This window comes from Phoxinus phoxinus (genome assembly GCF_949152265.1).
Source record: "Phoxinus phoxinus genome assembly, chromosome: 8".
NCBI lineage: Eukaryota > Metazoa > Chordata > Actinopteri > Cypriniformes > Leuciscidae > Phoxinus > Phoxinus phoxinus.
In genome coordinates this window covers 23,462,015-23,477,468 of record NC_136883.1, presented here as the reverse complement: position 1 = coordinate 23,477,468, position 15,454 = coordinate 23,462,015, and the positions used below count along the sequence as shown (strand labels likewise).

The following is a 15,454-nucleotide window of genomic DNA, read 5'->3' as shown; positions in this document are numbered from 1 at the left end:
TGTGGGAATGTTTTGATGGCACTGTGCCTCATACAGATGTGAAATGCATTTTGACTGTGGCTTCAGTTCATTGGAGCTTACTAACTTCAGCCTTGCTTTGAGGTCGCAGATGATAAACGGATGAGGGCTGGAAATCTATCCCCTCGCAGGGTTGAGATATGCTACTGAAAAAAATATAATAGAGCATTTTTAGGTCAGATTGAGGGTAATGTCACATCTCAAGCTCGATGCGATTGATACATTTGGGAAAGACTAAAGGTCAGAGTGTATTTTTTTTACCCAACAACTTTTGGTCACATCATACAGGACACAAAAATGGGTAACAGAAATTGTATTGGTATATACTTTGATATATAACATTTTTTAGTATCACCTTTGTACCAGTATGTTTGATATTCCTATTTCACTCCAAAACTGTGACACTCAACCTGAGTACCGGTCTCTAATTAGAAAATCAACATAATCATAGACGTCAAATTTTGATGAAGCACAAGCCAGGGATTTCCAAAATAAAGTTTGAGGAGTAAAACTGACATTCACAATAAGCTGTTGTCTGTCGGCTTGTTCAAAGACACTTCATCTGTTTCTATCTCTCTTACAATGCTGTTAATCTGTATTTCCTTCACTCTTCGTCTCTGTCCTTACCTTGACTTTTTTCTCTTCTCTCTCATTCCATTTTCTGACAGAGGAGAATGTTTATGAGGAGATCACGCTCGGTAAACATGAAGCCCACTAATATCCACCTGTCCTTTCCTCTGTGCTGTTCATATCTCCTATATGATATTCAGTAGATACTGATAGTACAGTCATAGTATCAGCATTGTAGGCCTACATAGGCACACTTTGTCTTTTCCTAGTGCTCTGATGTATGTGTGTTGTCTCTCTCCGGCAGAGTCCATCAAAGAAAGTGAAGAGGAAGGTAAATTCATTAGTGTATAGCTCTGTGCGCTGCGTTGGTCCTGCTGGACTCTCTGTAGGCTGCTTTAGGTCAAACAGAACCAGTGTGAGACCACAGACCACCAATAGAATAAAGATCCCTGTAGATCCAGTGCAGTAGGCTACTAGGTTTTAGCGAAAAAGGATGGAATGATGGATGAGGGTGTGTGTGTGTGTGTGTGTGTGTGTGTGTGTGTGTGTGTGTGTGTGTGTGTGTGTGTGTGTGTGCGCGCTCACACATTCATTCCTTTGACCATGATGTTGTATAATTGTAACTGTGTGTACATATGATTTTATGTTGAAAATTCCTTTTTTATGTCCATGCTGTTAAATCTTTTTATGTCCATGCTGTCAAAATCAGTTCATTTGTCCTTTTTTTTTTCTTCTAAATGTCATCACCAGAATCTCCCTATGTAGAGCATGAAATTAAGAAGGAGGATGGCCGTGGTTATGTGGACGATAAAGGTAATCTTCCCCATGTAGCTCAGCTATTCTGCTATACCTATTCTGTAAACAGTAGGTACAGAAGTACACTGTAGGTGTAGACTGAAATAGATGTGTGTCTGTTTTCATATCTGTGATAAGTTTTAATTTTTCTAATTCTCTAAATGCTGCCCTGCATGATCTTGAATGCATTCCCCGCTCATGGTAATAAGGTTGAATGGTTGAAATAAGGTAATATTAAAAGATTTACCCCTTTGCACTCAATCACAATGTCATCAGTGATTGGAATCAATTTGTCGGCACTCAAGAGAGCAAGCAGATAAACACGGGCGCTGGTCTTACGGGTGTTGTTGTTTAACATTAGTGGGCGTTGATGCATGCGATAGTCTTACAGTGTAACGGAAACGTGGCTGTCGCGCGCATGATGTCGTTAATATTCCACGAGCATTGGGAGTGTCCCACAGCCATTAATCATGTTTGTGAATGTCTAATCTGGCTGTTATTTGCAGCAGTTCCATTTTCATGCCTGTCTTAAAGATTAATAAGTATAGGTGTACGAGACTAGAGCATGCTGGGAAAAAACATGAGCTCACATTGATAATCTGCTCTGTGACAAAGTCATTGCTGGTCCAATCAACAATCATGTGACTGTAGGGCAGTTTGAGTGACAATGGCTGAACCTTAGTGGGAGCAAAACTGTTCTTTTTTTGAAAATGGCCTTTAAGGAAGGAACAGATAAAGGAGACTTGCTTGACCTTGTGTCCTGAAACAGTATTTCAGTTTGAACCTGAAATAAGTTGATTTGCTTTCATGATAATTAGGTGCCTTAAAGGAGAACTCCGGTCAATTATAACATTGAGCTCAATTTTTAGTAAATTTGGAGTGCTGTCAATACAGAGAACAACGACAAAAATCGGTGTTGCCTACACCGTGTTATCCTCTTTTTAAAATTTGCACCCTATTGACTTGAATGGGGCAAGTTTTAAACCTGCTTTTATTTCTCTTATCATCCTTGATGTGTCATACAAGTGCCCAGCCATGTTGAGTGATTCCTTCAGAGTGAACACGGTGAATCTGACTGCAGTAGATGTGAAAGATATGAATAAAAATGATGTTATATCAGCCAGCGCACATACCTGTATTTACATCCTGTTTTCGGTCGAAGTCCAAAGTAGTCGATTGTCGAGTTCACGCGCATAGGTTTAGTTACCGTGAACTCGACAATCGTAATGTATCAATAAAATGTATTGAATGCAACAATGTAAATGTAAAAATCATTTCAATGTCTGTAAACAGAATCATACGTTGAAAATTGTTTTATAAAAATATTATAATATAATAACAAATATGTATTATTATTATTATTTACTTTTATTGAAAATAATTTATTGTAATTATTTACTTTATAACTGTTCTTTCAGGTGACATTTGTATAGATAGTTTTATGCTACTAACTACAAAATGGCATGCACTGTGATATATTAATATCAGTGAAGGATACATCTGTAACTGCCTGCAGAAATGGATCAGATGAAGTAGACAGCACAGTATGCAAACATTGGATTTAAATGCACCTTGATGTTTCACTACTACTTCATGATAATAGCCAACATAACATGGAATTCGTAACCCATTTTACTTCTATAATATGATGTAATACGAATGCAACAGGATATCCGAGTAAAAAATGGGACAGAACATGATTTGTATTCTATTGGGAATAGATTGTATTACGATTACTGAAGTTGTCTCTATTATTACAGGTGAGGGGGAGAGATACAATTATTTAAAAAAATATTGAAATCCCTAAGATAAATGTTGTTCTTTATAGCATAATTCACTGATAAATCATGCACCATTTAACCATGAACATAAATATTGATTTCATGTTGACTTTAATGATTGCCTTAACTCTGCATGTAAAAACTTTTATTTATACAAAAATGTTAATATAAAAAAGCTATTTTACAGAAGGGTACCAGTGTTTGATTAGCTCCTCTAACATTTCATTGTATGTTTGTTCACCTCATTAAGGATTTCCCATTGGCAAACAGTAAAAGCGTAATTCTTTTAAAGTTAAAGAAATCAATTAACTTTAATTGTGCTTCTCCACCAGTTTTGAGGCGGTTTTACTGTGTGGCGGGTTTCCCCCGACAGAGCCCTATTACTTCTCAAAGCAACTTAATAGAATTGGTATTTGAAGAGGGCACTAGTTCCTAGAATTTGTTGAGAAGTTTACGTTGCTGTTTTAAAGTGAACATTTGTAAACAGCCACTTGTCCTAGCAGCCCGCGGACAGGGTTTAGCTCTTTCTGTGCCAAGAGTTCAGATGGAAAACAGATGGAGTTTTTTTGGAAAACAAGAGCATCTGCCTGTCTCTTAGCAACAGGTGTCTGTGCTTCAGTATGGTATGTGCGCTTGCCAAATGATGTGACATTTCACTGTCAAAGTTAAACTCTCTGTGATGTAAAAATATTTGTGTTCGGTAAATCTCTGCCAAGTCGTATGGTGTAGACACAATGACCTAAATAAATACCCTCATATAGCACTGATGCTCTGGGTGGTGCATGTTCGACATGGTGTAATCGCCCTCAAATGTGCCAGAAATATATAATATTATTTCATATGCAACATATGCATAAAAATATGACCTAGTTCTGCATCTAAAAGCAGTCAGGAAATGATTCCTCCATCTGGAGAGTTGAAATGTGATTAAAAGTCTGTCTGCATAAATACAGATGTTTGTAATTTGGAATAGCCGTAATTCACGTTTTGAAGGGTCATAGAGAGCTAGTCTGTTGCAGATGAAGCTCAAATCAAGTGGCGGCTTTTGGATTTATGTTTGTCCGTGTGTGTTTTTTGTAGATGTTTTATGGCGTGTGACAGCGTAATGAATGGCGGTTTTGATGTGGTTTCGTATTGTCCCGTTGCAGATGCGCGGAGCCCATCTCATCAGCTCGCTTATGGCCATAAGAGGCTTTCTGCTGACTCATGGCTGTGTATCATAAAGACTGTGCGTTTGTGCTGAGTCACTCAGACTTTTACTAAGGTGACAGATTAGAACATATGTTACTTTATGGTGTAGATATACTGAGTCTGAACATCTGCACTAACATACTCGCTCAAAGCTTTACGCTATCCAGCAATCGCCTGAAAATGGGTACTAGGACATCTTAAGATTATAGATAGATAGATAGATAGATAGATAGATAGATAGATAGATAGATAGATAGATAGATAGATAGATAGATAGATAGATAGATAGATAGATAGATAGATAGATAGATAGATAGATAGATAGAGATGGATGGATGGATGGATGGATGGATGGATGGGTTTAATACATGCTTAGTTTCGCTCATGGAAAGTGTTTTCAAGCCTGATGAAGAATACAAAACATGCAGATACTAAGACTGCTGCTTTCTGTGTGTGTACCCTTCTGGCAGTTTGAAAGACATCTTTAGCCTTCTGAGTCAATTAAATTGCATATAAACAAGCAGCAAACACAACTATGAAAAACATTCAAACACATTTACCAATGCCAATAAAGAATGGGAATATCTGTTGTTTAGCTGATTTGTTGTACAAATAGTTGTACATTAAGTATTTTTTATGTAGTACATAGTTGTATCCATCTCATTTTTGTGATATCTTGACACTTAGTAGCAAGATATCTTTAAGTGCACCTGGTCTGCTTTGCATTTTAAATTGTGATTAAATTACATCATGGGAATGTCCTCTTCCCATCTGTTCTTGGCCAAAATAAGCTTCTCTGTGAACTACATTTACTACTGAAAGTCAAAAGTCTGGCTTTGAAAGTTATTATACTGTAAGTGACTACATGGTAGTTATCTGTAAAAAAAAACATTTTAAATGTCAGTTTTTGTCTGAGAGACGGATTAGTACTGGTGCATGTAGTTAGTACTCGTGTTGTGTCTGCTTACAATGAGTCAAAGTTTCACTTACATCAGCTTGCGCTTGTTTGTATGTGATATCTTTGATCCCAAGGTTAATGCACCACTCTGTGCAATTTGACTTTTCTGTCACAGCTGACCACCTGTGATCTCTATCTCTCACCTGACCTTGCCCCAAACTTTTGCCCCCCTACAATCCACACCACCTGTCACACACACACACACACACCTTGGTTAACACACAATAGCCTTCTGGTTGTGGCATTGTGTACATGCGCTCTTTCCGTCTCTCTTTACTCTGATTCACTCACACTTGGGTGTTTAATTAAATGGTTCTTGTTAAAACCATCTTGTGACTTGTGAAGTGACATTGTAAAGAGGTCATATCTCGGAAAACAGGGTTTTCCTCACTTTTCAGGAATAAAAGTATTCAACAGAAAGCAACAAAAACAGCTCATTCAGAAATGTGTATACTGTATTATTCATTATAGGCTACAGTTTAATTTCAATATTTTATTTTTGTGTGTAACGTTTTATTCATTTTTATGATTTTTTTCGTGCCTTAAATTAATTGTATTTTAGTATTATTTATTATTAAAACTTGAAAAAAATGTTTTTAATGTATTATATTATTTTATTTTTGTGTAGTCCAATTCCCTTCCAAAATGGTTTGTTCTCATTTAATATCCCATATCAGTCAGAAAAACTTAACATTGTGGAAGTAAAACTGATTGTTAAAGTCCCCCTGAGGTGAAAATCAAGCTTTTAATGTTGTTTATATGTCAATGTGGTGTTTTTAATATGCTTTAAAGGGGTGGTATAATGCTCTTTTCACGAGATGTAAAAAGGTATTTTTGATGTCCCCAGAGTGTGTATGTGAAGTTTTAGCTCAAAATACCCCACACTTTTTTGAGGGTGAGCAAAAACGCACCGTTTTTGTGTCTGTCGCTTTAAAAGCAAATTAGCTGCTGCTCTCAGCACAGAGGGCGGAGCTACAACAGCTTGTTTCTTTTTACCTCACACAGACATGCACTGAAAATTTCTGTTCAAACCGGAGTCAGACAATAATGTAGAGACTCAAGAAGAAGTGACAACATGTAGAATGCAACAGGACATTTCTGAATGGTTAGTTGATGAATTTATGTAGCTTATTATGTGTAGTTACCTTCTAGTCATTGATTAGCATATTCTGTCATGATAATCTATAAATCGTGTTCCGGGGAGGGCTTTATGTAAATTTTAGGGTTGGTGATTTCACTAACCCGGGAGGAATGTCGTGTAGTCCCTACAAGCCATTTGTTGTAGTCCTTATAAAACGATTTCTTTATAAGCAAATATCTCCCTTTGCGTTGAACTTTGAGCTTTGTAACTTTGCAGATGTTGTTTATGCTCACACAGCAACATTACACACTAACTAAAGTTAAAAAAGTGAAATCATAATCAACCACCTCTTTAAGACAAACAATGTGCAAATTCATAAGTCAACACCATTGCTGAGTATTTTCACTTTAAAACTGCAGTGAACCAAAGACGCAGTTTGAAATTGCTGGTGTTTCTGACGTCACAATCTAGCTTGTAACCAATCACGTCAACGTGTGGATCTCTGAGCTGGTGTGAGTGAGTGGAGGCGGGGATAATTAGCATATTCATAGAACCGCGTATACTAAATGAACCAAGGGTGTAGAGTTACATTCAAGCTATTTTAAGGCATGATGTTATTTTTGCTTTAAAAGTTTAAATATGTCATTTTGGTGATCAAAGAAGAGTTTTAAGGGATAAAATGATTGACTACAGGGGGACTTTAACACAGTTGACTTTTTAAAGATGCAATTGCATTTAGTGTGAGAGTGTAGAAAACCATCAAGTAATACAAACTAGTGCGTTTCTTATTAGACATTTACTAACATTATTAGGCAACACGAGCTAGGTCTGTCTTCCGTCCCTTTATGAACAGATACGTTATTGACATGATATTACGACAGGCTTCTGGAACGAGGTGGTGTTGTTGTTTCTAAATGGTCAGAGCTCCCGAGCATCACCGCTTCATGTGAAGACCCATTGTTCCCAAGGGCAATCTGAACACAACAAATAGCCATCGATCAGCAGCCCATGATTGATGTTCTGATAGCTCGGGGCTGATCAATAGACTGAAGCGGCACGTGGGCGTGACGGGTAGAGATGGGGCTTCCTCTGTCACTGCCTGCTGCTGACGGCAGACTTCCACCTCCACCAGAGCAACAGTCGTGCTCCATAAACAAACTGCTGTTTGCTGATCTGAACCTGGGGAAGGCATGCTGACAGTGAATGAGAACCTTATTGAATGTTCAAGCAATAGTTCCCAAAAATTAAAATATAGTAATTATTCATTCACCCTTATGTTGTTCTAAAGCTGCACACGTTTTATTCTTCTGTATGTAACACAAGAGGTGGCTTTTTGAAGAATATCCTGACCACTCTTCAGTTTAATGAAGAAGTCAATGCTTCCCATAAGATTCATGCAATTACAAAAGCACAAGTCAACACCATTGCTGAGTATTTTCTCCTTAAAACTGCAGTGAAATTGAAATCGTTGGTGTTTCTGATGTCACAAACCACCTTGTAACCTATCACATTCAACGTGTGATCGTCAACGAGTGTGGAGGTGGGGATAATTTGCATATTCATAGAACCGCATATACCAAATGAGACAAGGGTGTAGAGTTACGTTCAAGCTATTTTAAGGCATGAAGGAAATTTTGTCAAGGACAAAAACGCTTAAATATGCCATTTTGCTGATCAAAAATTAATTTTAAGGGATAAAATGATTGACTACAGGGGGATTTTAAGATGCGGGGAATAGACCCATTTTTGCCATTATTTGCGGAAAATCTTAACCACTGTGACTGGATCATTGAATCAGTGGTAATCTATGGATTAGCGAATTGAACTTGAGAACTGGATTATTCTGATCATTCATGAACAAATCATACCTTTTTTTGTTAACTGAATCAACTGATTCATTAAAAAGATTTGACTCAAAGGAATGACTTTTTTCATAAATTGGACATCACTTTCTTTAGCTCTCATCAATGCACCAAAAAATACTAGTATTTACTGAGAAGGTACACACACACACACGCATCTGCAACACATACGTGTACATATATTAAAGTTAATCTAAATGTTTAATCTAATCTTTAAAAAAAACAAATTGTGTGTTTGATGGAAAATGTAACAGCATGCGGGTCTGGAAAAACACAAGGGTGAATATATAATGATTTTATTGGGAGTGAATTATTGTTTTAAAGTGGGAAAGCATAGGATCCAATTTAACACCCACAGCTAATACTTGATAATGCAACAACAGTCTTGAAAAAAACTCATCAGTGGCGGTTTCACACATAATTCTCCCAGCGAAGAAGTGGTTTTTACATCGCATCGCTCATCAAAGTTGAACTTCGCAATCTTTCTCTCTGATTAAATTCATTAAGCAGTCACACAGTGTTAAAATCACTAGTGCAGGACAGGAGAATACAGTGGGAGGGGTGATGGACTGAGAGCATTTCCATGCGACTATTGTACCTGTCGGCCTGCTGTCAGAGAGAAATGCTTTAACTGTGCTTTTAATCTTCTCTAACTTTGATCTGCTGCTTTGAGAGAGAATGAGAAAGGTAAGAGAGTGAAGCAGGAGAAATAAGGCTGGGTTAATGGTCACTTATGGTGTTCTGGGTCTAATTGTTTTAAATATTGGTGCTTTAAATAAGATTGGTGTTCTCCGAAGTATATTGTTGGGGGAAGGGAAGTGTTCATCCAGTGATAGTTGTTGAGCCAGATGGACCGATTGTGCTCTAATAATTATGGTGAATGATGTAGATTTACATTGAGATGGTATTCTAACTTGGATACAGTTTCATATTGGTCAATTTAATCTACTTTTGGTTTTTGTATCTACGATAGGTTTTTGTATTATATATAGGGTGTTTGCTGTTGTATTTAGCATATTTTTTGTTCAAGTGTAATGCTGTCACCCTAATTGAAATCATAAATGTTCATTAAAAGAGAAAACAAAAAAATGTGTACTACTAGGTATGATTAGATTAATAATGAAATCATCAAATAGTAATATATTTGAAAAATTATATATATATTTTTGTTAATAACTGGTAGTGTTGCTAAATACCTTTCCAAAATAATAGCGTAATAGTAAAGTTTAAAGCTGAAACGTGTAATTTTTGCTTAACATCTCCAAATGTAATTGCAAAAATGACAGAGAGATTGATCTCTTCAGCTTTAACTGCTTTAAGAACCTTGACAGTTAGATTTCATTTGTTAACATCAATACATTTTCACTGAAAAAAAAAATGTTTTGTTTCAACTTAATTTTAAGTTTAGTCAACTCAGATATTCAAGTTGTCACTTAGTACGATTTCACATTTCAAGTTGACTAAACTTAGCATTTTAGGGCAGTTGAAACAATTATTGTTTTTATTAGGTATTATTATTTTAGCTTGTAGCTTGGCAAGCTATAGTTTCAAAAAGCACTAAAATCATGTAATTCATGGGCTGGCATTGCTTATTGCTTTTTTAGACGTGATTTGACAATGTACTGATCACCAATGGGATTTACACACGTTTATTAATTATAGTTTTACAGTGTTTCTGTGACCAGATATGAATATTGTGCTACAGTGAGCAGTTAGAAGTGAGACACAGGAGCTTTTTCTTCATTTGGACATCCGATGATTGCAGACATGAGCAGATTGTCCTAAACATGTTCACAAGGATCTAATACTGCCCTGCGCAGCATGCCGCTCTCTTTTCCAGCCAACCCAGAGCTGTTCGGAAAACTGTCCTGCTTCCGACACACTGCTATTTGCTCTAAAGCCTGGAAACAAAAAGCAGATCGCCTAAATCCCCTCCACGTGTTTTCTGTCATTAACTCGGCGAAGAAAGCCTGTCGCTCCGTCTGCCGGTGCACATGCTGTCCGCTCCCCTTCCGAACCTTTCTGAGATGGCAATTAGGTTTAAGTGAAACATGCTGTTACATGTCTGTATATTTACATATGCTTGTCCAACTGCGGCCATCATGACAGTTTTGGCATATAAGTAAAAGATGCCGTGATTCATAGTTCAGGTGACCAACAAGGTCGGATTCTCACGGAGTTGTAGATTGTAAACACAGAGCAGTGCGTGTGTGGTTGAATCAGAGGCTGAGAATAGTATGCTAAGAATTCCCGGAGTGTGTCCATATGGCTTAGATTGGAAAAGAGTGGACTCGCGCACAGGTGACGGGTCCTACTGTGATTAGAACAAAGCGTGGACTGAACCCAATGCAGAAATGCTTTGATAGACCTCACTGTGGAACAGAGCTCTGGCTGACTCATCAATGAAGAAAGCTGCCCAAGATTAGTGAGAGGACGAATTACACACAACAAGATCGACCCAATATGGAGAAACTAGTAAAGGGAGGGCGGAAGAGAGAAAAACAAAAGGGGGGTTTGTTTGTTCCTGGCTGTGTTAGTTCATTAGCACGCTGGTGGGGGAGAGGGCAGCTCTCTGGGCATGTAGCGTACCTGCAGACCGGATGAAGGGCAGCTTTTATATGAGCCAAATAAACACTGCATCAGCTTTGTGTATTATAGGAAACCTATACAACATACTGAAGAAACAGAACACGGACCTGCATGTCTGACACATTCAAATCGATGCTGTGTAACCTAATGAAGACTATTTAAATAGGACATGACATGGATTTTAATTGTTTAATGTGTTCCTTGAGGTCCACTTTAATGTTTATCAGGTTTAATGCACATACAAAAAAAAAAATATATATATATATATATATATATGCAGAAAAACTGTCTGAAATTATCCATCTTTAAGGGGCGGCTCCTTTAAAATTTGTCACTAAACGGACACTTTTATGTTTGGCTAACGTCATTGGAAACAGTATCAACGCCCCCTCCCTATTGTATGCGATTAAGTGTTTTGAAAACATTATCCTAATAAAACCGTCATTCCCAGACAAAGCATTATGAAATAATTTACAGATCCTGCAATATTGGAGCTTATTATGCTTTGTTTGTATTGAGGTCTTTTTAAGCAATGAAAGCAGGATGTTTTATTGGTACAGAGACCTCTTATGTTGACCTCAGAGATGTCAAAAGATCAAGGCAAATGTCTTGACCTTTGTAATGTCTTACCCAAAAATGTTATATTAAAATATACACTTTTGTTAAAAAGTGTGTGGTCAGTAATAAATAAATAAAAACATTTTTGATGATTTTTTTTTTAAAAGAACACATATTTTTTTATTTTTTTATTATCTTGTATTATAAATAGTTCACAATATTACAGTTTTTACTGTATTTTTGGCCAAATATCCTAAATACTTTAGTGCATATTTACATATTTAAAAGGTCAAGAGTCACCTGTAAACTTATGGATGAGAACGTACAGAATGCCGTTTGCAGCAGGCAGAAACAGTCTTTTCCAGAAGATTTTCACAGAGTTTGATATGTCATAAACATCGGCATGTGATATGATTGAAAAGTAAACAGATTATTGGTAAAACATTGTTATAAATGGTATTGATCATCATAGAGAACAGCCTGAATGCTTTAAACTTCTAATTAAAGCAGTGGGACTAGTGATTGTAAATTAAACATAAATGAATCTAGCAATCAAAAGATTTGTGATTAAATCATTGTATATAGAAGCAATTATTTGCATATTATTTATTTCAATCAAACCATTTCAAATAAACCATAATCAAGGCTGGTTTTAAATTAAATAAATTAGCTGAAGGTAATAATCACTGTGCTAAATATGTTTCATCTACTATTTTCTTATCACAAATTGAGATGTTAAACAGATCTATTAAATAATCACAGTGCCGTGTTCATCTTTTACAGTGGGTTTGCCAGCCTGATTGTTTCTGACGAGATCAGGTACAGTCAGTTGCTTCAGACTTTATGATGTTTTCTTTTATAGTAATTTTTTAACTGTAAAAGGCAATCAATGTGATAAACTGAGTCCACACAAAAACATCAGCACACTGAGGAATCTTTGACTTCCATTCAAACAGGTCCTCTTGTTGTAAAATAAAATAATAAAATAATATTTTTTACAATATATTTATTTTCATATAATTACTTTATATAATAATTATTATTATTATAAAAATAAAAATGTATAAATGAAATTATGAAATATAATTTCTAGTGAATATAATTTCTCTAGTCAACTTACTATTCCATTGGCTAGAACTTTGTGAGTACAGTGTCTTTAAGTGTAAAAGTATCTTTTTAACAAAAACTTACCCAGTAATCACAAACAACTGGGACTGTCATGGAAATCCATTGGTCAGAAGGAATGCGAACCCTTTTTGTAACCTCATAACACTCCAGCACTGCGCTCTGACTTCATAATTGTCTGCAGGACATGATCATGGGTAGCATTAATAATCATGACCACCCAGCGGCAATGTGCCTTCAGCACTTGAACCTTTTACATTCTTCAAAATGAGAACAATGGAAGCAGTACATTAAAGAGGTACAATTGTAAAAGTGTTTTAAGGGTGACTTTGGGACATGTTGTTGTCCTGGGTTGATTTTTTTCTAAGGCTCATGGGCTTCAAGCTTCATCTTGAACAGTAGAACTGCCCTCAGAACAGCTTTCTCGCTGCATGTCCATTAGAGACTGCTTCACAAAAGAACTTTCCCAGCTGCTCTCCGCTCTTTCTTACGTGCTTTTTCCCCTCTCTCGTTCCACGTGTAATGCGGCATCCCTCAGGCTCCAACAAATCCATTGCTTTGAAATGCAGCTCATGTGTTTGCTTTTTAAGGGTTGTGTCTCTCTCGTTTTTCTCACAATCTTCTCTCTCACCTTCTCCCTCTCTTTCCGTTTTCTCACAATCTTCGTCTGCCAGCATCTAAACATAATTGCTCTGGAGTGAATCTGGTGGTGACGCAGGCTGTGGAAAAATCAGAGTGCTTAGAGACACTGCAAGGAGACTCGTAATTCTTAGCATAACCTCTTCCCTGATGTGGACACAGTCAGTTTCTCCAAACCATCTTTAAAAAGGTTTATTCGCGATTTCTTCATGCAGTTAGGCTGACGTAGATTGTATTTTTTTTCTGAACTAGATACAGTAGACAGAGACCGTATAGTGGTGCTTGCTTTTATTGATACATATTTAACTAAAAACAAGATGAGGGATAGAAGTTCAGTGTTTAGCGGGTTGTATACTGTACCTTTTGTGAATCATTTCGATTTCAAATGCACAGAGAATTCTAGGATGGAAAAGACAGTACAACCTTTGAGCGGACTCGACCGAATGCATAAAATGGCATCTACCGTGACAAAAGTCTATTGCTTTTTTTTTACAATGGGCTTTAAGAGGTTTTTAAACCTCTAACTATACGTATGAAACCACTCAGATCATCATAGCTAGTTTTGCATGGCAACTAGCACTTTCTTCAGATCATTTAAACTCAAAATTTAAAGCGGTGTATTGGTGTACAATAGTAATGACATGGTGTGTGTGTTTATTTTTTAAGCTGTATGTTCATCACACACAGAGATCGAGTGGACACACAGGGTTTCTTTGATGCAGGAATAAAGACCTTAGGTCTTATTAGCATGTATGTGTGCGTACGTGTGCTTTCTCCTTCCACATAATGGAGGTTGACTGTGAAACTGAAGAGGCAATCATTAGCTCTTATCAGAGAATTTAATTCTAAGCAAACACACACATACATTCCTCCATATGTGAAGAGCATGGCCAGCTTTAAGACCATTCATCATCAGAACTAAAAGTATAGATGTTACATCGCTGATTTTATGTCTCATTACAATGTGCATAAAGCATTGCAACTGAGACCCTGAACCCTCTATGCGATTTTTTTTGTTTGTACCAAAATAAATGTTTAGTTAAATAGTGCAGTTTAACATTGTTTGATTCAATTATATGAATTAATGTGGTGTTTGGTGTGAATGTATGTGCATTAGTACATATTTACAAGTTTATGTCTCCCTAAGCGATATCCTTATTATTTTATTGCCAGATAAATACAACACTGTAAGATCCATTAAAGTTGTATCAGCGATTGTGGGTGACGTCACTTCTGTTTGTGTTTGAAGCGAGATCCCAAACAAACCAAGTTAGCTCGCCCCTCCCTCCCGTTTCGTGCATCAGCACTAGTAGCAGCTACTCACCTGTCCAGAAGAAACAGTGCAACCTCGGCGTCCGATTCAAAACAATTCAGTTCTTTAAGTTTACTGTTCTATTCTTGGAATAAACACGATGGTATTCCCTCGCCCTAATCCTCCTCCTCCTCTTGGGGATTGACTCAGCCATGTTTAATTTCTCTTGTTCATTGACAGACGCTGGTTTCTTCTTCTGCTCCGACTTCGCGTGCAGCCGTGCACGAGCGCAAAACCTCACAACACCCACCCCCTGTCGGTGATTGGTTGGAACACTATTTATTTTGGTTTTGAGTGGTTGGTGAAACCAATTGTTTTTGTGTGCAGATCTCAGAGCCTAGGCTGCCTACAGAGACCTGCTCATGGGGCGGGCAGCTAGCGGATCGTTAGGAATGATTAGATGAATGTGATCATTCATGTTTGGGCCTGAAATCGCTGATACAACCTTTAAATTGATCAAAAGTCACAACAAAGACTTCAGGGTTATCATGGTTTCCTGTTTTCAACATTGAAATACAAAATCTGCATCTTTCGATTACCGGCATCTGTAATTTACAGTTTAAAATATATTTAAATAAAAAATAGGCTAGCTATTTATTTTAAAATGCATATATTTACATTTAAATGTTTTTTTTTTCTGTATTTTGATTAAATAAATGGTGAGCATAATCAATGTTCAATAACATCAAAACCTTACATTTTTCTAGTTTTTGGCTGTGATTGGACAACTGTAAAATCAACAGGAAATTGTATTGTAATTCCCAAGAAAACAACTTTCCTTTTCTGCTGACGTCACTCAGGCTCCATGAGCTGTTGTGATCCAATCAAATTACAGAAGTAAAATGGGTTTCATGATGAAATGTTGAGTATTTCCCTCAGTTGTTATGGCTGAAAGGATAACGGTATACTGAGACGGGAAAGATCGCTCAAGCCTCATCAGAACGTGTAGTTCCATAGAAAATTCATACAAATGCT

The 15,454-nt window shown here is 36.9% G+C and overlaps 1 protein-coding gene across 3 annotated transcripts in view; it reads left to right on the top strand.

The window, feature by feature from the left end:
- The window catches only part of shank3a (SH3 and multiple ankyrin repeat domains 3a), a 363,988-nt gene that overhangs the window by 292,731 nt on the left and 55,803 nt on the right, over positions 1–15,454 (top strand). For 2 of the 3 annotated variants that reach the window (XM_079620538.1, XM_079620539.1), the window contains exon 13: positions 1,339–1,401. The exons of the other annotated variant lie outside the window; for it this stretch is intronic. In XM_079620538.1, coding sequence (XP_079476664.1) covers positions 1,339–1,401 — 63 coding nt within the window. The remainder of the gene's footprint in view (positions 1–1,338; positions 1,402–15,454) is intronic. 3 annotated transcript variants of the gene reach the window in all.